Consider the following 27,006-nt stretch of genomic DNA (forward strand, 5'->3'; position numbering starts at 1 on the left):
AACTTCAGTTGAAGTGAATGGGATTGTGTATTGTGACCGTACGTCTGGGCTCGGAGACTACACATTTATAACAGAAAGGCTGTGTACAAAGTGAAGATTTGGTCTTTGACAGATGTGAGTGTTTTCCATTCTGGGAGGTTGTAATGAAATTATTTGGGTGCATTATGGGAAATGTAGGATCCAGCGTTTTTGGCGCTTGACCCAAACTTGGGAAGAAAAATAAGGATATCTCATCTTCTCCTGTGCCGATTTTAACCGTTCTTTTTTTAAAATCTTTCGTGAGTCCCCAGACTTTATGGGCATGCAACACTAGATTCCTTGAGTACAGCTTTATTTTTATTTTTTTTATAATGAATAACCAGAGCCTGCGCTTAACATTTAGTGCAAAATGTACACCATCACTAAGAAAAAAAAAAAAAAAAACACAGATGCAAAGTCTGTTTGGGATTTTAAGAATAAAAAGTAATTCAATCTTGTGCTTTAAACTGGAAGAGCTTTTGCAGAAATAAAAATCACTAAACTGTTGGCACCAACCGTGACATGTCAACACAGAAATATTATTCAGGTTTACTGATCGCAGCAGGATTATCTCTGCGCAGTCGTTGCTGTGTTTTCTGTAATCCACCTTTCATTTGCTGATTGATTGTTCTCCATTAAGTTGAAATCATTCTCTGCTGGTCGCACAAAATGAACCAGAGGAGGAGATACTTGGTCTGAAAGGCTGCTTGTTAATTCTGGATGGGACTCAACTTTTCAACTGCTCAACAATTTGCTCAGCAGCTGCGATCAGTTTATATGGAAACATTTTTTAGTATCTTTTTCTACAAACAATGTACAAATCGTGATGTAAACACCTGCTAAATACTGTCCTTTCTCTATCTTTCACATCCATGTTGCATTTCAAGAGTTTTTTTACTTGATTTACATGCAGGTACAAAATGAAGCAAATGATGATGACTTTAATCTGTCCTGGTCTCATTTTAATGTGCAACTAATCCTCCAAAGCAGCTCCAAAAAAATAAATCAGCCAGTTCTATTTTTACCTCACATAAGTCTCAGTTGGTGGTGGAAACAAGTAGCCAGGCCGGCTGTGAGAGCTGGAAGCCGACAAGTCTGAAGTTTTACACTTTGAAGTGTTTATTCTGTCGTTGAAGATGTGATGATGATGATGTTTTTAATGTGTAGACAGAAGGAGCTAAAGACCGTGGTGATGGTAACAGTGAGGCTGCAGACGCTTCCTGTAATCCTCTCTCATCAGTGTGATGGGATTAACAGCAGAGCGTCTCACACCTCCACAGTCTGAGCAGTCAGATTAGCGCTGACTGTCAGCACAGCACACCTCTGCTCAGTCAGGCCGGCGGCACCACACTCATTTCACAAGTCTTTTTCTGTGTAATCAATGTTTTTGGAGAGGACAGATGAGATGGATGTAGCTCTGCACAGTCGCCGATAGTGCTGGGTGTTGTACTTGAGTTTCAGGGCTGCAGTTTAGTTTCCTAATACCGAACGTGACCTCTTCAAATGCCCATACCAACAGTCTAAAACCCAAAGAAATGCAGTTTACAGCAGCAAATCCTCACATTTGGAGAAGCTTGAACCAGACATTGTTTGGCGTTTTGGCTTCATATTTTACTAAAAAGATGAATCACTTATCAAAATAGTTCTGTCGATCGACTAACCAGTTAATCGAGTTATCGTTTCAGCTCTACTGAGTCTCCAGACTGCTACCAAAATGCTGCTTTGGTTTGCTATTATATTGATGAGTATGATCATGTTTTTACTTTAGAACAAGTTGAAAAAGTTAAACTAATCCATTATGCTAACAATGGCTTAAATGGCTGCGTAACATGAAAGTTGTTGCTTGTAATCACAAACCCACAGACACTTATCACCTGACTCTGGATTTCCCCTCAGCTTTTTAGGGCCTTTTACTGTCATTCTTAGATTTGGTTTTCACGGCATATTTACAGTTTGGTTCGGCCTCTGTGCTGTCATCAGCGCCATTTCCAGCAGCAGCAGCAGCAGTTTTCTGATAAAGCCACTGTACGCTGCCTGCTCAGCAGCAAACAGCAGGCAGACGCAGTTAGAGACCATCCGGCGAAGAACGAGGAGTGAGGTGATCATGTTGCTCTGTGTCTGAGGTGTGATTATAGGGCTGTGAATAATGATTATTTTCATTATCAATTAATATGCTGATTATCACAATTAATCATTTGATCTATAAAATGTCAGTGGAAAGTGGAAAATGCACATCATCATTTTAACACAGCCTAAGATGATGTCTTTTTATTCAACAACAGTCCGAAACCCAAATACATTATGAAATCTATGGACGTTTTGCTTGAAAAATGAAAATAGTTGCAGATTATTTTTCTGTCTATTGAGTAATCGATTAATAGACTAATTGTTGCTGCGCTACTTCAATATGCTGTCCTAGTCACCAAATGCAGTATGAGCTGCAACTAACAGAAATGTTCATCAGTTGTAAAATGTAAAAAAAAAAAATCATCACATGACGTCTTCAGATTGCTTATTTTGCTGACTGACAGTAAAAACAGTTTTCAGAAGTGCGTACTTGATGGTCTGAGCTCTGCAGGTGGCGACGACGCGGAGCTTTGAATCGCCACCCTGAACCCGCTGCGCACAACGACAGAACGAGCAAAAACACTTTCAGTTGTGGTTTGAACTGCTGCAGCTGCCTGAAGACAAACGCACTCTGACCAGGTGTCACCACCTGTACGTCAGAGACAAAACTGACAGCAGACTTGAGTTTGGACAAACGGGGAATCGGTCGGTGTGGATGTTTTACTGTGTTGCAGATTGTGATTCAGGTTAAGAAGAGTGGATTTAAAAAAAAATATATTGCAGTGCAGCTTTTACAGGATAAGGCTGACATTATTCTGTATTTTTCTTATTGTCATCAAATTCCATGAAAAAACCCAAACCAACAACATGTCACTCCGTCTCTCAACACTTTCTGACTTCCTGTCTGTGGCTCTCAGCTCCGAGCCCATTGGTTCCTGCTGAAGACGTAAATATTAAAATTTTAAAAAACACCTCACACATATATATATAGTTTCATTTTTAAGAAAGGCTCAGTGATTTCCTGAAACAGCTGCTCACTGTAGTTTTTATTAAACAAACAGGAAGAAATAGTGCATTTGTTGGGGACTATTTTCAGTGGCGGATTAATCCATATTTGGTGCTCTAGTGAGTAGTAGCCGTCTCTTCCCAGCTTTTTATATTCCTGAAATTGTAACGCATAGAGAGGACACTTGTGACTGTTCCCTTATCAAGCTGGAACCCAGCGTTTATCTTGCTGGCCTTTCAACATCAAAAAGACACTCTCCTGTATTGCTGCCCACACATGTTGTGATTAGTGAAAGACTAAACAGCAACTCTTACAAACCTATTAGGCCCTGTAACAAGATCTAAAAAAAACTAGCTCTGCTAAGTGTTAGATCTCTAGGCAACTAATCATTCTTAATTGATGATTTTATTGCAAATCATAAACTAGATTTTATGCTTTTTACTGAAACCTGGTTAGACATGAATAGCAATGCGACTCTTAACGAGGCATGTCCACTTCTATCTGTCAGTGAGACAGGAAAAGAGAGGGGGCTGATAAATATCTTCCTAAATGAAAACAATATTCTAGAGAAATTTGAATCAGGTTTCAGAGCTAATCATAGCACAGAGACTGCTCTGACAAAGACAGTTAGCGATCTGAGACTTAGTGCTGATGCCAGTAAGGTTTCGGTTCTGGTTTTCTTAGAAGTGCAGCATTTGACACGGTAGATTGGTTTAATTCTCTTAAACCGCCTTAAGAGCTGGCTTAGCCTCTCCGACTGTGTTCTAAATGAAACATTACAGGAAGAACATGTTTGTCTTGGGGTCCATGTGTCAAAGAATCATGACATATAACCTTCTGGTTATAGGAAGCTTGCCCCTCTGTTGTTCTCACTATACATGCTTCCTGTAGGTGACATCATCATTTAACATAATATTAGCCTCCATAGCTATGCTGATGATGCACAATTGTACATATCTGTTGAGCCAAGTGATGTAGATGCCTTAAGCTCCCTCACCGCCTGCCTTTCGGCAATAAATAAATGGATGAATAATAACTTTCTTAAACTAAATGAGGACAAGACAGAAATTCTATTAGCTGGCCCCAAATCCAAAAGGGATGAGCTGCTTAAAAGACTTGGTAATCTGACCCCCTGGATCAAACCTGAAGTAACAAGTCTGGGTGTTACTTTAGACTCCGACTTAAGTCTTTAAGTCTTAAGTGGCATTCTTCCATCTCAGAAACATTGCCAAGGAACGGCCATTCCTGACCCAGCAAAATGAATATTGCAATGCACGTTTTACTGGTCTTCCTAAAAAGTCCACCGAGAGGCTGCAACTAATCCAGAACTCTGCTGCTAGACTGCTAACAAAAACAAAGAAGAGAGAAAACATCTCTCCAGTCGTAGCTGCGCTGCACTGGCTCCCTGTAGCTTCTAGAAAGTCCTTCTACTTGTGTACAAAGCTCTCGGCGGCTCAGGACCGGGCTACATTAGAGAGTCCCTGTTGTTTTATGTTCCTTCATGAGCCCTTAGATCCTCTACTACAGGTTTTTTTTTTTTTTTTACTTACTCAGGACCCCACCAAAAAGAAAATTGGAGATGCAGCTTTTTTCAGCTATGCTCCCAACTTGTGGAGCAGCCTACCGAAAGAAATTAGAGAGGCAGGCTCTGTTGAAAATTTTAAACACCATTTAAAAACATATCTCTTTAACCTAGTCTATTTCTAGCACCGCTTCTTACGATGTGCGTGCTTCACAGAGTCACACATGCTGTTTTTAAATTACCTTTTATGCCTTTAAATGCCTTTCCTTGATCTTTCAAATGGCTTGCTTTCTCTGTATCATCTTTTCAATTTAATTAGTATTTCCTGTTTGTTTTCCTTTTTAAACGTAAAGCACTTTGAGCTGCATGTTTTCTGTGAAATGTGCTATATATATAAAGCTTATTATTATTATTTTTATTATTATTTGGGGCAGCAGGACGGTGTGTGTGGGGCTGAGTCAGAATAAACTACAGTGTGTGTGTTCATGGTGATGAAGGAACATGTCACCCAGTGCAACAGAGCGGCTCACTGATGGGTTTTTAATAGTTTCTGGACAACAATGGAGGAAGACGATCCATCAGGCTGTGATTCTCACACACACACACACACACACACACACACACACACACACACAGTACTTGTTAGTAGATACATTGATTGTTGGTTTGGGTCTTTTCAGTGGATTTGTTGACAACATTTATTGACAGCATCATCCTGTAATTTAGTTTTCCTGTATCTAATGCCAGCTCTGCATGTGTGTCTGTCTCCAGCTAGCCTCCTGGGAGGCGAGTCCCAATGCCATGGCCTCCAGCCACAGCTCCTCCCCAGTGCCTCGTGGAGGCCGAGATGGGATCTATCACAAGGAGCGAGATCCCTCCCCCCGTCGCTGCCGGTCCATCCGGTCCCTTCCCGACGTCTGTCCCAAGGAGCCCACCGGTGGGAACAGCTGCAGTACTTAATTTCTTAGCATTTATAGACATCATTTTAGGGCTGTAACTAACCGATTTATCTGTCAATTATCCTAGAGAATGTCAGAAAGTAGTCCATCACAGTTTCCCAGAGCCCAAGGTGATACTTTTTATTTATTTTTTTGTCCCACAAACAGTCCAAAACCCAAAGATATTCAATTTACAACAATATACAACAAAGAATATGAGCAAATGTTTAAATTTGAGAAGCTGGAACCAGGATATGGTTGGAATTTTTCTTTGTTAAATAACTAAGTGATCATCATAATTGTCTGAGATAAATTTTCTGTCAATGGACTAATCATTTCAGCACTTTACTTTATGCTGAAGTGGTACAGGCATTACAAGTTGTTGTTAAATTTAGCAAAAGTTGTGCAATTCCTGACTCTGTGGTCCCTCAGGTGAGGGGCGGGGCCTGTGTGACGGCCCGTCCGTGGTGGCAGAGCACGACAGGTGGACGGTGTACAGCTCAAAGGTCAACCTCCCCGCCGCGCTGAACGACCCGCGGCTCGCCAAAAGGGAGTCCGACTTTTTCACCAAAACATGGGGGCTGGACTTCGCAGAGACAGAGGTGATGCCCTCCTTCTACCTCCCCAACATCACCAGGGAACACTTCGGGCCCTACCTGCAGGAGACGGCTCAGGTAACACCCACGCTGAATTATTCAGAGCGTTTCTGATAGAGGATGGATTCACTCAGCATCAGCTCCGACCTCAGTAGACTCACTGTTGATGATGCTTTTTGAACCTTTCTGCTGGCGAAGGAGGCTGTAGCTTTGAAGTTGTCGAACATGTGACTTGTTTGAAATCATGTTTACTTTCAGCCTTACCTGAAGTTAACTTGTGTGTCAGGAATCCTGTTGAAGCAGTTTCAGCTCCTACAGTTTATTTTTATTGGCTCAATAGAGCAACAGAGAGATTTTGGCTTAGTTTTGGTGTTTCCCTCCACATGTTTTTGATCTTCAAATTCAAAATACATATAAAAACAGGTGGATGGAAACACGCTTACCAGTTTCCACCTTCCCTAGTTTTCATTCTGTACTGTGTGACGTTTTTTGGCTTATCCTGGTGGTTGAGTGGTTTAAAACCTGATGCAAACCATGTAACTGTGTTGTTCCTGATTTCTAATTGGAAAAGCTTCGTAGCACGTCCCTCTCCTTTCTCTTTCTCCTTGTGTTTCCTGTCTCTCTGTACTGTCACACTATCAAAGAAGGGCAAAAATGTACAAAAAATAGAAATGATGCATTAAAGAAGAAGAAAGGATGTGGAGCTTTAGGAGATGTAGACACCGTGAGAATAGACTGTTGTAATGTGAGCTGCTGGTGAGATTTCTATCTGGGTTGTAGACTGATTTGATTTGTAGGCTAACAGCCTGTGGAACGTGTCCGTGTCGATTCACGTAGCTAACGAGGAACCCCCATAGCTCTACTTAAAGGATAGATTCACATTGTCAGGTCTATCTTAATACAATACTCACATGCCCATATGTACATTGAAGGAGTTGCTGGTTGCTGTAATTGTTCCCCCTCTCCATACTGGCTGTAAAGAAATACCCTCTATAATACCCAAACATGTTTCCAATTGAGGACAAAATCCACAGTCCCTCAGTCTGTGTAACTATGCATTGAAATTAAGTTGAAAGTTACGCAGTTGGAGTTCGACCAGGGGTTTTTAAAGTGTGACTAGCTATTAGCAGTTCCTGTTAGCTGTGTACCCGCGGATGTACAGACAACTATCACTGGATCACTTTCATACTGAAGAACACTTGGTTCTGGAGTTATGAGGGGCGTCGTTTTTTCTATCTTTCCTAAGCGGCTTTATGGACGTTTATTCATAGATACGATATCTTCAAAGTGTTAGTCACTGAATGTAGAAATATCTGTATCGTGTCAGATTTGACTACGATAGGATTAGGACGTTTTTGACACAAATTACGGAAATCAGGCGCTGTGGGTTTTAAAGTACCTTAATTGCCTCCAGGAGCTGCGTGTCGCCAGCTCCAGCCTCTGGCCGGAGCTGGCGACCTCATCGGGTAAAACTACAGTAACTAACCTCCCGTGCACGTGGTATCGCTCTGCTGCGGCTCAGCAAGGAAACACAAACTAAAAGCACTCAGTGGAAGATATCCACTTGATTTGTCTAACTCGGACTACTGAAGCCTCATATTGTACATGTACATATCAGAATCAGAATCAGAAATACTTTATTGATTCCCGAGGGGAAACTCTTTTGCTACAGCAGCTCGCCTTTACGTCAGTGCACACAGGAATAGAAGTACTGAGCAAAAAATATAATACACTATAATACAGGTCAGAAAATAAATTAAGTACCAGGTGGGTATAAGTATAAAATAAAATAAGTGTGAAGTACAAAGTGGGTTTACCGGTTGATGACAATAATACGGTGTAAGGTAATAGTGCATGAGATTATAATGAGACGATGGATATTGCACAGCAGTAATAGAGCTATGAATAAATATCAATATCAATAAATAGGGAATTTAAAAGAGTGTATTGCACAGGAGTATTAACACAGAATATTAATACTCCTGTGCAACACATGAGCGCATACACGTTCATATATGAGCGCGAGAGGGTTGTTTTAAGACGGACTTGAAAAAATGTAAGCATGTCCTTTTAACTGACTACAAACGCCTGGTTAAATACTGTTTGAAGGGATTTAACATGGTTTTATCGTTGGTAATATAATACTGGTGAAACATGTTTCTGAAGCCTCACCTTTCTGCTCTCCACTAATCTCTGTCACGGCACTGTTGTTTTTCTACTTGTGCACCACTTAGCTGCAACTTTTTATTTTCATTATTTATTATTCGGTTGCGTGTAAAACTGCAGTGGTGCACCACAGATCGATGTCTTTATGGGAAACGCTGCACTTTCATGCCCACAGTAGCATGTAGAGGAGGAGCCACAAACACTGAGGCATCTTCTGCTTTACTGAATGTGTTGTCTGTTTCCTGTTTTGTTACTTGATAAAATCATTGAAAATATCAAACTCTGGAAATGAAATGAGCCTCAGTGTTGTAGTGTTGAATTTGGGACATTTATCTTTTATATTCATATTCATATTCCTCCGAGTCGGTATTCAGCAACACAACAACATCTAGAGGAGTAAATTAAACATGATCTGAAACCTTTACAGCAGTTTGCCATGACAACACTTAGTGAATTCAGTCATCCTGTTTTACACTCTGCTGACATTTTCAGTTTGCATAAATTTAAGACCTTACAAAATATTAAAGTATCTTGAGGTTGGTTGTTTTTCCCCCATGTAATGTCGTGTTTCTTGGAACTGCATCTCCACTTCATCCAGAAAAGGATCATTACAAACTGCGTCACCCGTTTATGTTTTTCTTCCTCCCTATGGTTTATGAAGTTTTGTCAGCATGGTTAGTCATAAATTTGCTAATACAGCAGCTTTTCATTCCTTATTTAGTTTTTTTTTTATTCCTTAGTTTTATATTCAGTTCCATATATCTGTAAAATGAAATAAAACTTTTGAAACTGATCATAAAACTCCTCAGATAAGCTGAGTGTGTCTGGCGTGTGTAACATTTATATTTTTGACTTTAGACTTTGTTACCTGAACCGACTTCTTTCTGTTACTGTAAGAGCCGTCTAATTTTTAGAAACGTCACTGATGTCATCTACTTTTCATTGTTGCATCATGCATTTCCTGTTTCAGGTCTCAGATTGATGTCTTACAGACAAACAGTAACTAAGACAGTCCAACAGCTGCCAAACATTCCTCTCACTCTTCCTTATTCCTGTATTGTGCAACTTTATTGTTCTCATTTGACGGACAACAGAAACTGTGTACTTTGGACGCTTTTTCATGTTTTTGTCCTTTAGCGCCACCCTCAGGCCAAACTTCAGGCCTCAGGAGGAGTTAGTGTGGCTGTAGATGTTGAGTTTTAATCAAAACTCCTGAATCTTTTTGTCTTTGTTTTTATTTTTAGAGGGAAAGAATTCATGAACGCTGCAAGACCATCTGTCCCACCAAAGACGATGTGGACGCTGCCTCCAGTATCACCACCAACCACGGTATGAATTATTAACCAGCTGCTGCAGGACTCTCCCTGACGGCGTCCCCCACCGGTGAAAACACACATGCGTCTACACATACGTGCAAACCACATACACGCACACACAAACCTCCCACCGCCAGTCCAGTGTTCCTCCGCAGCTGGACAGGTCTGAAGATGAACATGTGACCAGACCAGCAGCACACCTGATTGGCCAACGGATTTAAAAATGCAAACATTAAGTTGAATGTCAAATACAGATTGATTTAAAAGTCAGTGATCATCATTTGCATTTACGAGGCTCTCTGTCTTTACTATGGAAACCCCCAGAAATATATTTGTTCTGAGATTTTGATTTTGAGTAGTCTGACAGTAGTTTGGCACTTTCATACATAAGAAGGATTTTCACAGGCTGATACAGTTTCATTATCTTCCTTTAAATCACTTCTTAAAACAAATGTTTATTGATTAGCCTGTGAATAATAATAGTTTTTCTGGTTTCTTTCTTGTCCATTTTATTCCCATATCTTTGTTTTGTGTAAAGCACTTTGTAACATTGGTTTTGAGAAGTGCTATACAAATAAACTTTATTGTTATTAATATTATTACAGCACTGTTGTACACTGGTATTGATGATTAGCTGAGCTTGAAATGCCTGACTCCAGGTTTCAAAAACAGGTGTCATTTAAATGTTTTCTGAGCTTTTCATCCACCTTCAAAATGTTGTGTTAGAGAGAAAAATAATGCAATCACTTTTTAATTATGTGGTATCCATCTGTACCGACTGTAAAACACGCTAAACCACATCTGACTGATCGAGTAATGACAAGTGACTGATCCCGAGCTTTTCTTTGTTTCCTTCAGACAAATCCAGAGCTGAGCTGGAACAAGTCCCGAAGGTAACGCTTCTTATTAACTTCTTTAACCCTCGATTGCCCCTTAAATTTCCCTTTTACAATCACATAAGCTCGATTCACGTCTGCTTTTGTGCATCGTTACGTCCACGTTCCTCAGCACAACTGGCATTCAGGATATTCACATGCAAAAGCCAAAAAAAATAATACAATGTGCAACTTTCACCTGGACTTTTTCACCTGTCAATCGGAGCCTGACAGATTAATCAGCGTGATGAAATTATTGGCTGATTTTAGCTTTTCACAGATGTGTCGGTATCAGCATATGTGTTTGTCAGTAAGTAACAAGAAATGTCAGTGCAGAAATTATGATGAAAAGATATGTTTGAGGTTATTGTCTTTACATAGATTGTCCACCAGAAAGCACTGACAAGTTTATTTTTCAAGTCTAAAATGTCTCGCTCACTACATATCTTGGTCACAAATCTTTAATAACCAAATTTAAAAATTCTCATCAAAAATGTTCATGTTTTGCATTTCTGTGGGGGGAAAAAACTAATATTGGCCATTATATCTTCAGCTTATTAAACTCGATATTGATATCGGCCTCAAAGATCCAGCATCGGTCGGGCTCTACTGCGAGTCGTAGCTTCCTCTGATGTCTGGGTGCAGTGTATTAAAAGCACTTTTCTTTAAGCTTTCCATGTCGGCTTTCACGACCCTGTTCTGAGAGTGGAGGGAAAAATCAGACGTTGTTCCTTTTTCTAGCTTCTCTGAGATGAAAAACAACTAATAATTTAAGAAGGTAGCCCAGAGGCGTGTTAATTAAAGCATATTTAGCATTAGTATGTCTGATATATTAATTAATCATGTCAATGAAATTTACATTACTCCCAGGCTTACAACACTTCTTAGTTTTACGTTTGAGCCGTCGCCACTGTTACCTTTTAGTTTCTGGGTGTCTCACAATCTCCTGTTTGTCTTTGTTTTGAACTTGCAGATCTTCATGAAGCCTGAATTTGCTCTGGAGGACCCGGCCACCTTCAACAGCGTCCTGCCCTGGTCGCACTTCAACAGCGCCGGGGGGAAGAGCAGCAGAGACGTGGCCTCCTCCAAACTGCTGCAGGAGAAGGTGAAAGACCTCCCGGACATGTTTTAATTTTGGATTGCTGGAATGTGTGCGTGCGTGTGTAAAGCAGTTCAACACACATGTGTGCAGATATTAATCAGTCGTCTCTGCCTCCCTCCAGCTGAGTCACTACCTGGATGTGGTGGAGGTGAGCATCGCCCGGCAGATCTCTCTGCGCTCCGAGGCGTTTTTTCACGCCATGTCCTCGCAGCACGAGCTGCAGGACCGGCTGCAGGAGACGCAGCAGGCCGTGGCCGTCCTGCGGGGCCGGACCGCAGCCATCGACCGGGTCATGTGCCAGGGGCCTCTACGGGCCGTCCGCACCGCCCTGACCCGCAACAACTGCGTGAAGCTGCACAACAAGCTGAAGCTGATGGCGGCGGTGCATCAGACGCAGCCCACCGTGCAGCTGCTGCTCTCCACCTCGGAGTTCGTCGGAGCGCTGGAGCTCATCTCCACCACCAAGGAGGTGCTGCAGCAGGAGCTGCAGGGAATCCACAGCTTCAGGTGGGGTGGGGTGGGGGCAGACTGTGGATGCAATCAGATTGATCACAAAGTCAATTTTCACGTTTTATTTGCACACATTTGACTGCTGGGCTGTTTGTGCAGTCTACACACAGCCATTGTACCAGATGTGCATTGGGTGTGGATGTCGGACGTCACTCAGCTTTAGGATAAACACACATTTTGTCACACACAAGTGGAAACGTTTTTAACTGGTGTGGACGCCTCTTTGCTAGTTTAGAGCAAACTGTGTGTTTTCACTGACTTTGTATTCAAGCTTAAAAAACGTATACACATATTTTGGCAGATTTTATTTTGATTTTTTATTTTATTTACATAAACACTTAACCTACACAAACACTTTTGTCACAGCTCTTTTAATTTTTAATTAATAATAACCAAGATATGTACTGAGCAGGACATTTTCCAGTGTAAAAATAAACTTGTCAGAGCTCTCTGGTGCACAAACTATGTAATGGAGACACTCTTTCTAAATTACCTTTGAACATATCTGACATTTCTTGTTACTTATCGGCTGACATATATACCGATATATCTACATAATCCTAATATCGCCCTATATATCGGTCCCACTCAAGTCAGTAGATAAATGTAAATTTGTATCTCATAGTTCACCAAAGTTGAACTCGCCAAACAAATGATCTTCTCCTTCATGAGTGAATCCACTGATTGCAGCAGTTCTATTGAAATGAGCTGATTTCTGTCTGAAATATTGCTGTCAATAAATGCTTGTTTGACTGACGCTTGTGGGTTGATTTTGACAGCTGTTTCAGATTTTTGTCTGAAGGTGCGTTCAGATTCAGTGCAAAGAGAAATTAAGATTCGGACACGAATGCATACTTCAAATTGAGGTAAAGATGCTTCCACTCAAGCTACGTTTTACCTTGTGGGAGAAGTTAAGCACACATCCTGAGCTGTTTGACTTAATGTCATTAATAAAAAGCAAAAATATGAAAATAAGAAGTCACAGTCACACACACATTAAACCACAGATCATCAAATCATTTCATGTGACCCTTAAAGTCTCAGTACAGGAAGTCGTCATGATACTGTCAGTAAATCAGAAACCACAATACTGCAGCTGCAGTGCTACTGTCTGTCTGACTGTCTGTCTGTCTGTCTGTCCGTCCGTCCCTCAGACATCTGGGCTCCCAGCTGTGCGAGCTGGAGAAGCTGATCGATAAGATGATGGTGGAGGACTTCAGCATGTACGCCCGCAGCGACCTGAACCGCAGCCTGAGGGACGAGCCGCAGGTCCTCGAGAAGGTCTGAACAAACTCCACAGCGTTTATTCATCCTCTGTTTGTGTCACCTTTTTATGTGTCCCACGAAAAAAACAAAAGGTTTTCAAACAGTAATTACCCCAATTCCAGATGGGAATTATAAATCTGGAGCATGTCCTAAATGTTATAATACAGCCAAACAAACTTGGATCAGCCACAGGTAAAAGAAATCAAGTGCGGGGAGTCAGTTCAGGTAACACAAAGGGTCTGATTTATTTAAGAGGTCAGTTTAGAATAGGATTTTTTGACAAAAACATGAAACAAACTCAAACAACGATACTATATGATGTAGAAAAGAAATGTATCCAGCAGCACACTTTATGTAAATGAGCCATCCCGTCTCTTCCCTTAAAATGTTTGTGTGTTGCTAAGGTATCTTTATAAAACAGAGCGGGAGAACTAGAGAAGTTACTCCTTTAAAAGGGAGGAGTTTGGCATTTCTAAATTGACCATGTTACGCATGAGAAACTCATCAGTTTCAGTTTGATTACTTATTTCAAGTTTTTCTTATTCATTTTCATTTAACTTTGTCGGGTTAGAAGGTTGAATTGTGATGAAAATCATCATGTAGCTGCAGACGGTGGTGGAACAGTCATATTAGACACTTCACGACACTGATGTGAATTGTTGTGTATTTAATGGATGCTGTGCCCATCACAGGTCCACAAACCAAATGCTGCCTCACAGAAGGTGGGCCCCCAACACACACACACACACACACACAACACACATCACTGACACACATTAAAATCACATCAAATCGATGCAATCACGCCTGCGGGCGATCAGTGATCAATCAAATGTTGTCTGGAAATAATCATTTGAGTGTTTGTTTTAATGTGCTTGGATTGCCAGATGGGTGGGGTTAACGGCTTTAGGATGATTCAAATAGTTACGTGATAAATTGATAAATTACGTGTCAAGTTATTTATCAAGCTCCAGGAAGCTCATCGAAACAGCTTCTGTTGGTGTCTAAACATTAAAATTTGCCTCCACGTGGTGAATCCATCTGGTCTCCAAGCAGGTAAAAACAACACAGTGAATGATGTTTAACTATGTTTGCTTTGATTCTGAAGAATAGTCTTTGAGTTTGTGCTGGGCGGTTTTTTTTTTTTTATTTATTATGTGTTAATATTTATTCTCAGTCGAATCATATAGTGATGAGGTAAGGATTTTGATATTGTGGTACATCATTTTCCTTGATTCCTTGAATGATTTAAAGCAAATACTGTTTAAAAATCTTCTCTAATCTATACAAGACAGCGCAGGATTGTATAATGAGATTTTGTTTTGTAGTTCCCTTTATACTACTCAAAAATAATTATATACAGTGGGTATGGAAAGTATTCAGACCCCTTTTAAATTTTCACTCTTTTAGCCATTTGCTAAAATCAAAAAAGTTCATTTTATTTCTCATTAATGTACACTCAGCACCCCATCTTGACAGAAAAAAACAGAAATGTAGACATTTTTGCAAATTTATTAAAAAAGAAAAACTTAAATATCACATGGTCATAAGTATTCAGACCCTTTGCTCAGTATTGAGTAATGTGATATTTCAGTTTTTCTTTTTTAATAAATTTGCAAAAATTTCTACATTTCTGGGTTTTTTTTCTGTCAAGATGGGGTGCTGAGTGTACATTAATGAGAAATAAAATGAACTTTTTTGATTTTAGCAAATGGCTAAAAGAGTGAAAAATTTAAAGAGGTCTGAATACTTTCCGTACCCACTGTACAGTAGATCAGTGAATAGAAGTAGAAATAGAAATGAAAACTATTTTGCATGGTGGAGCAGCCTCACAGCCCGAGGGAAGAAGCTGCTCTGTAGTCTGGTGGTACGACAGCGGGCGCTTCTGCATCTCTTTCCTGACGGCAGCAGGGTGAACAGGCTGCGGTGGGTGCTGGAACCTACAACTATTCACTTGCTCCACTTCAGCTCCGCTGATGTAGACGGGGTCTTCGCCTCCTTTTTCCCTAAAATCAACTATCAGCTCCGTGGTTTTGCTGACGCTGAGCAGTAGGTTGTTCTCTGTGCACCGCTCTGCAAGACTGTTCATTTCCTCCCGATATCAAGTCTCGTTGTTGTTGTTGTTTGTAATCCGGCCGATGATGGTGGTGTCATCCGCACACTTCACAACAGAGTTGTCTCCATGTCGGGGGCTGCTGTCGTGGGTGTGCAGCGTGAACAGGAGGGGGCGGGGCACACCGCCCTGGCTCCGGTGTTGAGCACTAGAGTGGAGGAGGTGTGACCGCCAATCCGAACTGCCTGGGGTCTGTTTGTGGGGAAGTCCAGTATCCAGTTGCAGAGTGTGGAAATCTTAGCACTCTGGGCTTGAGTACCAATCAGTTTCATGCATTTCGTTGCCTTGTACTTGTACATGTGTAATGACAATAAAGTTGAATCTAATCTAATAAAGATTGTGTTGAATGCTGAGCTGAAATCAACAAACAGCATCTTGCTGCAGGTGTTGTTGTTCTCAAGGTGTGTGAAGAAGTGGAGATGGCGTCCTCTGTGGATCTGTGGGTTCTGAAAGCAAACTGGTGGGGGTCCAGACTGGCTGCGATGTTGTCTTTGACCTGCTGGAGAACCAGTTTCTCAAAGCACGTCATCAGAAGGGGGGTGAGAGCCACAGGGCGGTAGTCGTTTAGACTAGACGCTGCAGACTTATTAGGTACGGGGACGATGGTGGCTGTCTCGAAGCAGGTGGGAACAATCTCCAATGACAGTGATCTGTTGAAAATCTGAGATCAAAGCGAGCATAAAATATATGTTGAGCTCATCTGGTAACGTGGCCTCCCACGTGATGGGGGCGCTCCTGCTTTTGATCGCCTGCCACGTGTCTTTGGTGGTGTTGGTGTCGAGGTCTCTCTCTAGTCTCTCCTGATGTCTCAGGACTCTGAGTACAGCCCTCACCTCTCCATTCATGCAGGCTTTCTGGTTGGGGAATGATTTTAATGTCTTTGTGATCACCCCGTCATCAGCACATTTGCTGGGGTATGATGTCACTGATGATGTATATTCCTCAGGGTTGATGTGGTTCTCCTGCGTGGTCGGCATCTCTGAACATGAGCCAGTCTGTGCACTGAAAGCAGTCCTGTAGAGCTGCTGGAGCTTCATCTGTCCACACTTTAACTGTTTGACCCTTTTTATCAGCAGGGTGTAAGTAGGCAGGAGAAGCGGGGAAATGTGGTCTGATTGACCAAAATGGGGGCGAGGGAGGGCTTTGTAGCTTGTCTTTTTCAATTTAAATAGTTGCTTACTGTATAGTTATTCTGTACAGTTTTGCTTTTAAATGGATAAAAAGTGTTGATATAAATAAAACAATTGTGATTTCCATGTTAGATACAACTGTGCAGCCTGATCAGCTTTATTGTCTACATGATTGTTTTAGTTTTGAAATGGCCCAGCCCTGATTACGGATTAATTTAATTATGGATTGTTGGTGGTGATGATTTACTTGTTTGATTGAAGCTTGTGAAAGAAACTAATTTATATAAAATAAAAAAAAATAAAAAACTATTTAAGAACATTTCTTGTTGTCTAAAACGCTGCTGCCTGTGGAGTTTGTCTTGCATACATCTGAATTCTGTTATTGTGGAGGACTCAGTTTTTTTGGTGTGTGTGTGTGTGTGTGTGTGTGTGTGTGTGTTTCAGGAGCGTCTGGAGTCTCTGGTGTTCGGCCTGCTGCGGCAGAGGAAGCTGGACTTTCTGGATATTTACAGCGATGAGATGATTGTGGCTGCTAAAGCCATCGTCACTCAGGTACAACTCCTGACACTGACTATGTAAACACAAATAAGAGTAAAATATTCATTTTTATTTGTAACATCTTTAAAAAAAAAACCAGCACATCGTACCATTTAGTTATTAACGTGATGGAAAAACTCACTTAGTGTTTGTGTTTGCAGTGTGTGGCAGAAAGTGTTTTGCACATAGAAGAAATTGACACTGAAGTCGTCACTAAGTAAGTAGAAATATAATTAAGATTTAACATTTGGAGGACTAGATTGTTCTAATCCACCATACTGTGGTATTAGACCATTGTGGGCTTTGTTACAAATCGCTGGATTTCTCAAAATTATAGTCTGGTGATTTCATCCATGCTATAAACTCAATCTTGTGGTTCTAAAATTACAATTACATGTACTATTACTTATTTCACCCTCTCCGAAGTACCACTGTAAACAAGCTGATGGCTACAGTCCATATGTTTCTTTTTTAGTGAGTTATTTGTTATGACAGGTATTGTTTTGTGTGTGACGTGTTCAGTGATTAAATCATTTCAACAGTGTAGTTAAAGGTCAACATTTTAAACTTTGAAAGGTCATCAGTCGTAGGAAACGGGATCAAGTCTTATCAATAGAAAGGAGCTAATGTTCCCAGAAGTCGCTAGAGGATGCCATGTGCTAATTTTATATGTGATGACATTACTCAGTGATTTGCGTATCAAATTATATCAAAAATCCAGAAAGATGAAAGTAATTTATATGAAGAAAAAAGTTCTGCGCTATAAAAATAGAAACTGCACTGTAAAAACATTAATCCATGTACATTAAATATGACAAATACAGAACAGGTTATTTTCATTAAAGCAAAGTGATACGCCTCTAATGGCATGTGTAATGTTAATATACAAACAATTTTTTATTACCTCTATTGATCAGGATGTTTTTAACCTTTTGCAAAATGTGTGTGTGTGTGTGTGTGTGTGTGTGTGTGTGTGTGTGTGTGTGAAGACTAGCTGACCAGATGCGTGTAATGATGTTCCCTCAGTGGTTTGAGCTGCTGAAAAACGTCTTTGAGAGTTTTCTTCTCTTCCTGCAGAGGATCAAGGTGGGTCGAAACGCTCAGCTGCACTTTCAGAAAATAATCGGACCTGAGTGGCTCACCTCATTCAGTGTGTGTGTAGAGAAGGCGGTTCAGTTATCGCAGAAAAATTAAAAGCATGAAAAAACAATATTATGCCTTTTTTGAGCATTTCGTGGTCGGCACGCCCCCAGTTTGGAGAAGCAGATAGGCGTCCCGGCACAGAAGTTAAGCATTGCACTGCTGTGGACGGGGGCAGCAGCAAAACGTATTTTAGCCACCCAAAAAAAAAAATCTATCAGTTTAAGTGTACGCTATATTTAGAATATTATCGGCGCTTTACCTTGCCTCAGACAGCCATTTCCGACGGGGAACTGAAGCTATTATATCACTCTCTTCAAAACCACCAGACTCCTTTAACAAAAACACTAATTTACCTCGCAGAACACGGGGGTTGCTGGTCTGCTGCTGCCTCGATGGGTTAGTTCAGTATATGTAACAGTGATCTAAGCTCACAGGTCTACTTATAGAAGCTTTTGGAGCTTTTAACCGTCTCACACGGCTCAGGTGTCATCACATGCTCATCTTTTATTTCTCTGCTGTCTGTCGTCTGTCTGTCAGGCCACTCTGATCGTGATCAAAAACGTGGTTCTGGAGGTTCTGTCCTCGAACCAGAAGAACCAGCTCCCAGAGGAGGCAGCGGCTTCAGGCCAGGAGGCTTCCCACGGCTCGTCGCTCCTGCAGGGGGAGGCCGAGCTGGCCTACCTCACCCACGAGGGTCTGTTCATCAGCGACGCTCTGAACGAGGCCCAGCAGCAGCAGGATCAGAGCTCTGCGGTGGGCTCCAGGATCCAGCAGAGCCGGGCGGAGGCTGCCGGCAGCGACTCTGCCTCTGGGACCACCGAGACCTCCGTCAGCAGGGAGCAGAGCTTCATGTATGTCACTGGAGATTTTTCTCTTTTTTTAAAAATGATTTGTACCCCAACAATGCCGAGCCTTACAGGGGTCCAGGCTGGTTTATAGGTTTCTCTGTTACTCTGACAGAAAAACATGTAGACACAGATTGTTCAGTGGCGCTATTATGAACAACTGTATATTTTGACCACTAACTCATTTAAGGCTTTTACATTCATGGCTTAGAATTATAATATTTCTTCAAGTTCAAATAGTGCAAATACACGTGTTCATTTTTAGAAATCTTCTAATGGCAAAATCTGGGTTTCGTAAATTGTGTATAACACTCCTGAATATCATACGTCTGTTAACAAGAGGTTTGACACATTTGTGGGTGGGACAACACATCATTTGATGGTCACACAAACAGCGTAAGAGGCAAAAAACTTTCGGGGTGAGCCCAAAACGTGTTGGAGAAAATGTGCCGCCAACAAGCCAAACTTTCAAAAGTTTATTTAGACATTTAGCAGAGTTTACGACAGAAAATACTTCAAATCTCAAAAATCACGAGAAATTATGTGTTCAGATTCTATCTTTAGTCCCTGTGCAGGTAAATATAGAGACATGCTTATATGTTGCTCACACAGAGGATATTATACAAGTTTACAGACAAAAAGCCAATAATAATCAACTTATTACAAATAACAAAAAATTAAGTTCCTTTCTCATCTATATTTTACACACACAGCATATTTCAACAACTTTAGCTTTGTGTTAGAGTTTAGATATTTGTGTGAAAATGTGTTCCATTTTCGTTATTTTTTTTTTTTGCATAATGAAAAACAAACTTGATCCACTGTATAAGTAAGGCGAGGCAGCTTTATTATTAATAATAATAATAATAATACACTTTATTTTTAGAGCACTTATCAAAACAAAGTGCTTCATAGAGAGAGAAAATCATCCGATAAAAGTGCGTTTTGAGAAGAGACACGGACTCAGACAGGCAGGTGGCTCCCGAGCCTCGGGGCCCTGATGGCAAAAGCTCGGCCTGTAGAACATGTGAAACAATTCAAAGCAAAGAAAAGCATTAGAATGACCTTCAACAACAATTAGCAATAAAACCCAGAATATAATCAATTAAGATAGAATAAAATGATATTTAAAAATGAGATAAAATCCGAATATACCAGAAATACAGTTACAGTGCAGTCATAAGTTGTAAGTGTTGCGATTCTTTACATAAAATGGTGTCGACAAGATGCTATGAATCACGGTAATTGTGGAAATGAGGATTATTCATGCGTCTGCAGATGTGTCAGACAGTGAGCGTGTTTGTCCTCAGGTCCGGTGAGAACATGATGCCCACAGACCTGGAGCTGAACCGTGTGATCAGCAACATCCAGGAGCTGCTGTACTCCGCCTCCGATGTCAGCCACGACCGCTGCGTCAAAGTCCTCACAGCCAGAGCCAAGGTACAGCCCCGCCTCTCCGCTCACGTCAGCCACTAATGATGACATTATTATCAAAATGCAACCGGTCGAGTTAATCTAGAAATAGTTCATCTATTTCATTGAAGTAAATTCCTATGTTTTATTTGCTTGTAGGTTGAGTCGTCCACTGATAGTTCCACTAATCCTGCTACAGTTGTTTCATTCATTATAGTATGTAGGAAAATGCTGGGTTTTTAATAAAAACTTAGTTTTATAGTTTTGCAATACTTTTTTTTTGGGTATAGAAATGGTATTTTGTCATTTTGGAGGTGTTCCACTTGTTCTCCAGAAAGTGTGGAGACCCCCTGTGGAAACTTTACATTAAGGAAATCAAACAAAAATACGTATCATCAGATTATTGATGCCCAACTTTCTCTCTCATACCAAGGCAGGGAGAGATGTAAACCCTCCAGCATCAAGAAGTGTGTCTTTCTAATTAGTTTATAGGTCTAAACCAGCATATTGATATTAAATTCACAACTTAACTACAGAAAATGCATCATTAATTCACAGTGTCGTCATGTCAGAAAACAAATGTAAATTTGATGCATTCGAAGTCACATTATTGCACATGAGTACAGTTAAATCACAGCAACTTAAACAGAGTATTTTCACATCTCTGCTTCAGTCCAAAGAGTTTGTTTTATCTTTGCAGAGGTTTGACTTTGCTCAGGTCAGTGTTCTCATTTCTTTGTATTGTGATGAAGAGGGGAGCTCGCTGAATCAACAAAAACTCACGAAAACCTAGAAACGTTTTAAAAATGAGTAACGTGAAGATTTGATATGACCTCTTTGATCGCCCCTGTCTCCAACAGGACGGCTCTCTGGAGCGTCTGAGCTCTGCGGAGTTTGTGTGCCTCTCTCGGGCGGTGGAGGGCTTCGTCAGGGACACCGAGGAGCTGTGCGGCAGGCGCAGCGTCTCCCTGAGGGGGGCGCTGCAGAGCCAGGCCAACCGCTTTGTCCACCGCTTCCACGAAGAACGCAAGACCAAACTCAGGTTAGCAGCAGCTCAGTACGTAGTGCAGCAGTATGCACACCAGTGTTTTCAGCTTTGACTGGTGCTCTGACGTGCATCTGCCTGTGGAAACATTAGGAGGGTCAAAGTCTACTTGTCAGACAGGAAAGAAGAGACAAACAAGCTTGGTTTCCCTCAGCTTTCAGTTTTTATGAACTACTGTACTACTTGGTGATTTTGTCACATGATGGAAATGGTACATTTATGTGAAATAATATTCACAAAATCAACCGTCTTCAACACGCAAGTCATTTTGTAAGCTCAGTTCAAAGTGACGTGCAAGACGTGTCTCTATCCTGTCGAGACTTCTTTGCTGGTGGTTGAGGCAGCAGTGTTTGATTTGCTTTTAAACATGAACAGATGCATCATGACCAAGTTTATATGTGTGTTGAAGTTCGGTCCTGGTTTTATAATGTTGACTTTGACCTTGTAAACTGCCCCAAAAGCCAAATTGTGACCCTCCATGAATGCAGTGGTGGTGTCGGGTGTGTTTGTGTGTCCTGATGATGATGATGATGATGATGATGTGTGTGTTGTGTTGTGTACCTGCAGCCTCCTCCTGGATAATGAGCGCTGGAAGCAGGCGGAGGTTCCTGCTGAGTTTCAGGATCTGGTGAACTCCATCGCTGACGGCAGAATAACACTACCAGAGCGCAAAATCCCAGGTACCCAAAAACCCCCAAACCTTCTACAAATATCAGCTCCCTAAACCTCTTTGCTTCTGCTGTGTGAGGTTTCCAGCTGCCGCTCATCGAGGGCAGAAAACCTCCAAAAACTGTAAGAAGGTACTGGAATTGGCTCGTAATTATTTTATTATGAAACATAGTCACTTATCCACAAGCTTGTTACACCAACGAGGAGCTGCTCTAACATTACAGAGAGATGGTAAAACATTTGTGGCAGCAGAGCTTTAGAGTTTTGCTTCAGTATTTGAAACGTAGCTTTATGTTTTCACACACGGGCAAAGTTTGAATCAAATCTGTGATGAACGTTAACAAGGCTACTGAAACACCTCAGCCTTTAAAATGTTCCAGCTTTCTGTACAATCCATGCTACATTTGTTTTTTGTGTACATATATCTTTATTATGCTTTTCAACACAAACAGCTCTATGTAGCATCTATGTTTGTGCGTGTACTCGGTCCCATTACAGTCGACGCTGATGCAACAAATAAACATCTGGAGAGAAAGAAGGGAAAATAAATAATAATTAAAAATAAACAAAAAAGAAATATCCCATCATGTGAGCCACAAATGTCAGTTTGCCAATTTTCATTATTGCAATCTATCATTCCTGTTAATACAATAGTATTAGTTTAGTATATTTAAAGAAGGATGTCAAAGAAAATCATCCATTTTACATTTAAATCTGTATGTTAGATATTGGTATTAGCTCAGATATCAACAACAGTTGTAGGTGGTGTTCATGCTACATTTCTGAAATTATACGAGGGAAATGTTATTTAGCAGAAGAATTTGGACGTGAACTGTTTGGATTTTTTAGCTTCCAGTTTGCATGGTCTTAGTTTAGTGTCTGAATGAGCTGGTGAGTCCCGGTTTGGCTGCTTGTTGGGTTTACACAAATAGACTCAGCATTAAAAGACAGAGGAGACGTCTCCGTCACGTGTCTCCCAGAGTCGGTTTGTAGACATGGACGTGTATCTGTCTGTCAGAAGCAAGACAAAAAGTGCTCCAGAATAAAATGGCGTCCCTGAGGATTGGCCTCGAGACATCCATTAGTAGTGTTCTTCACAGTGATAAAAGACAGGAAACATGAGCTGTAATCAATAAGAGGAATAATTTATGATTATTCTCAGAGAATAGAACAGAACACCATTAATATATGTGACGTTTTTGAAGACTTCAGCTGTAACATGTTTAGTTTCTTTGTGCAGGTCCAGAGGACAGGAAGCCCGCTGACTTTCTGCTCGTCAACGGGCAAAAATACGCCGTCGTCGGGTACGTGCCCTCCGACAGCGAAGGGTTAAACATTTCTGATGTAACACAGCAGTTCAACTAATCACACAGTTATTGTTAATGTACGATGATTATTCAAGATTATCATTTTGAACACAAACTGACGTTGTCATATTGTCGTAATATACAATATGCGTAACGAAGACACTGACCTGTGAAGGTGGGTGACAGTCGTCTTTCTCTTTCTTCAGGACGGTTCTGCTGCTGATCCGGATCTTTCTGGAATACTGTCAGTGTGTCAACGACATCCCATCCATCGCTACCGACATGCTGACGCGTCTGTCGGACCTCCTCAAGGTCAGAACCACCTCAAACACTCCGTGTTAACCCGATCAGTCCCAGCGGACCGCCGGCGTCCCGCTCGCTCTTTAAGTGAGGCTTGCAAACGAACCGATTGGTCTGTCTCGCTGTCAATCAACGTATCAGTAGCCCCGGTCCTTGTATCCCCTCTTCTGCGTTATTATTTCAATCCGGTCGACATGTGAGCATCAGAGTGTAATGGTGTTGGAGGCTGTAAAGAACTCACTGAATAGCTGCCTGTTATTTATTGGTTGCGATGATTTTGGGAATAATTCATATTCTAGTAGTTGACCCTTGACCCCTATGAAGTCAGAAAGATTAGTGACATGTTCGATGTGAGTAAATCTTCGTTGTTTTACGCTCATAGTGGCTGTCAGTTTCACCAGACGCCTCTCGGACGTCACCGATCAGTTGTTACTGTTCTGTAATCAGCTCTCTGATCTGACGACTTCACATATCTGATGAAAAAGCATTTTGTGACTGGTTTTTTTTCTAGGCGAACCTAAATTCTACATGTTTATATAACCCATCGTAAATCTTGTTGTTCAGAAATATAAAATATGCAGTAGATCCGTTATATTTGAAGCTGATGAGAGACTTTCAGAGGCTGATTCATGTAAGTTGTACAAAAAAATGCAGTTTTTTTGATCAGCTTTTCTCTGTTTTGACCTTTCATATACTGCTGTTATATGCTGCAGTATGCTGTTATGACTGCCAGGTCATTTTTTGTTGCTGACTTTAATGTTAGTAAAAGATATAATAGTAGTGAAGTGTTACTAATCATTACTAGAAGAATGTCGAAAAATATGTTGTTGCCCAGGAATTATGTGTCGGCCAATCAATAACTGAATGTACTTTAAATGTCATGAAAATCACAGCAGCTGTGTTGACACTTTCAAAGTTTCAAATGCAGATTACAGCGCCCCCATCAGGTCATTTTGGCGTCACTTTGTAAAGTAACTGTAACGTGTTACTGAGTGACGTGAAGCCCTGCAGCTGCACACTGTTACCTTAGCATTACGTTTACAGCGTTGGAGTTTAACGAGCAGTTCTTCTGTTGTGTTTCTGCAGCACTTCAACTCTCGCAGTTGCCAGCTGGTTCTGGGAGCCGGAGCTCTGCAGGTTGTCGGCCTCAAGACCATCACCACCAAAAACCTTGGTACGACCTGCTGCACACACACCTGTCCGGTTTGTCCGGTTAAGAATTGGGAGTTTTCTCAACTCCGTAAAGGAGCTTTAAATTTGTCGGTTTATCTGAAAATGAAGACGCTAATTTTGTCACTCAGCCATAAACACAAGCTTTGACTCTGCTGCCTAATATTCAGACTGTGTGTGTGTGTGTGTGTGTGTGTGTAGCGTTAGCTTCCCGCTGCCTGCAGCTGGTGGTTCACTACATTCCCATCATCAGAGCTCATTTTGAGACCAAACTGCAGCCCAAACAGTTCAGCGTCCTCAGACACTTCGACCACATCACCAAGGTAACGCAAAGCAATCAATTAACAGATGCTATAATGGCATAAAAACATCCTCACATTTCTTCATTCAGCACTAAAAACACTTGCAGAGACAAAACTGGAAGCAGCTTTAATTTCTAAAGAATCCTGATCCCAACAACAAAATGTAGTTCAAATGTAATTCCCAAAGAAAGTCATTTTGGCAAAATGTTGTGATCAGTGTTGCTGAGAGTGTTTGTGGCTTTTCAGGACTACAATGATCACATATCAGAGGTATCTGCTAAGCTGGTGGCCATCATGGACAGTCTGTTTGAGAAGGTTTTATCAAAGGTGAGTACAGGTTTTAAATGTTGAAGCTGTTTAATCAAACTGCGGCGTTTAGGAGACATTTATGTAAAGTTAGTGTAGTGCGTCGTGTCTTTTAGTGTCATAACATTTATCCCACGTACAGTTTCTGTACCTACGCTGCACACGGGAAGGAAAATACTGTATAATTGTATAATTTTTCTGAACAATATTGCAATCATTTTGTATAAATAAACCCCAGCTCTGTATAATTTTAAAGATATGTTTGTGCCAAGTAAAATCACAAATGTATCTCGTTTCTGTGTGAATAGAATAATAAGATTGTTTGAGGGAATCCCTCAATCAGATTTATTGAGGGATTGGATTAGCGGTATACTTAACATTAATATAGATTCAATCATAACATTCAAAATTATTGATAACAGCTACGTATTCAATACAGCTCTGCTGATTAGCTGCTGGAGCTCACAGCATCACTGCGATCACCAGCAGGGGGTGGCTGGAGGTCGGGCCGCAACATTCGTCATATCATTGTTCATTGTGCGTTTTTAACAACATTTCACCGCAAAAATGTTCACACCCGACATTTACATTAACTACGTTTTGTTACGATTTTTAAAAAACATCGGAACAGAAGAAATAAAGCAATAAATATCAAAATCACGTGATTAAACACGCCTTAATCTGCAGTTTTGCTGCAGCTAATGACAACTCAGTCGGAAGAATAGTGACGTCACACGGTAAACAGCGTTCAGCTGCTCAGCTGTTCGGCTCAGCTGTTCGGCTCAGCTGCTCTGCTGCTCAGTTCAGCTGTTCAGTTCAGCTGTTCAGCTCAGCTGTTCAGCTCAGCTGTTCAGTTCAGCTGCTCAGCTGTTCAGTTCAGCTGCTCAGCTGTTCAGCTGTTCAGTTCAGCTGCTCAGCTGCTCAGCTGTTCAGCTGTTCAGTTCAGCTGCTCAGCTGTTCAGCTCAGCTGCTCAGCTGTTCAGCTGTTCAGTTCAGCTGCTCAGCTGTTCAGCTCAGCTGTTCAGCTCAGCTGCTCAGCTGCTCAGCTCAGCTGTTCAGCTCAGCTGTTCAGCTCAGCTGTTCGGCTCAGCTGCTCGGCTCAGCTGCTCGGCTCAGCTGTTCAGCTCAGCTGTTCAGTTCAGCTGCTCAGCTGCTCAGCTGTTCAGTTCAGCTGCTCAGCTGTTCAGCTCAGCTGCTCAGCTGTTCAGCTCAGCTGCTCAGCTGTTCAGCTCAGCTGCTCAGCTGTTCGGCTCAGCTGCTCAGCTGCTCGGCTCAGCTGCTCGGCTCAGCTGCTCGGCTCAGCTGCTCGGCTCAGCTGTTCGGCTCAGCTGTTCGGCTCAGCTG

The 27,006-nt window shown here is 41.4% G+C and overlaps 1 protein-coding gene across 4 annotated transcripts in view; it reads left to right on the forward strand.

Moving 5' to 3' along the window:
* vps54 (VPS54 subunit of GARP complex) overlaps positions 1–27,006 on the forward strand; it is a 31,840-nt gene that overhangs the window by 1,248 nt on the left and 3,586 nt on the right. The window contains exons 2-22 of one of the 4 annotated variants that reach the window (XM_044189456.1): positions 5,385–5,550; positions 5,640–5,682; positions 5,984–6,225; positions 9,558–9,642; positions 10,488–10,522; positions 11,478–11,609; positions 11,728–12,113; positions 13,271–13,397; positions 14,075–14,104; positions 17,070–17,177; positions 17,324–17,379; positions 18,152–18,248; positions 18,843–19,156; positions 20,461–20,590; positions 21,424–21,605; positions 22,176–22,288; positions 23,518–23,581; positions 23,791–23,896; positions 24,971–25,058; positions 25,256–25,377; positions 25,603–25,683. In XM_044189456.1, coding sequence (XP_044045391.1) covers positions 5,410–5,550; positions 5,640–5,682; positions 5,984–6,225; positions 9,558–9,642; positions 10,488–10,522; positions 11,478–11,609; positions 11,728–12,113; positions 13,271–13,397; positions 14,075–14,104; positions 17,070–17,177; positions 17,324–17,379; positions 18,152–18,248; positions 18,843–19,156; positions 20,461–20,590; positions 21,424–21,605; positions 22,176–22,288; positions 23,518–23,581; positions 23,791–23,896; positions 24,971–25,058; positions 25,256–25,377; positions 25,603–25,683 — 2,682 coding nt within the window. In that variant the 5' untranslated portion in view covers positions 5,385–5,409. The remainder of the gene's footprint in view (positions 1–5,384; positions 5,551–5,639; positions 5,683–5,983; positions 6,226–9,557; positions 9,643–10,487; positions 10,523–11,477; positions 11,610–11,727; positions 12,114–13,270; positions 13,398–14,074; positions 14,105–17,069; positions 17,178–17,323; positions 17,380–18,151; positions 18,249–18,842; positions 19,157–20,460; positions 20,591–21,423; positions 21,606–22,175; positions 22,289–23,517; positions 23,582–23,790; positions 23,897–24,970; positions 25,059–25,255; positions 25,378–25,602; positions 25,684–27,006) is intronic. The other 3 variants (XM_044189458.1, XM_044189459.1, XM_044189460.1) reach the window with 3 other exon arrangements.

This window comes from Siniperca chuatsi, linkage group LG3 (genome assembly GCF_020085105.1).
Source record: "Siniperca chuatsi isolate FFG_IHB_CAS linkage group LG3, ASM2008510v1, whole genome shotgun sequence".
NCBI lineage: Eukaryota > Metazoa > Chordata > Actinopteri > Centrarchiformes > Sinipercidae > Siniperca > Siniperca chuatsi.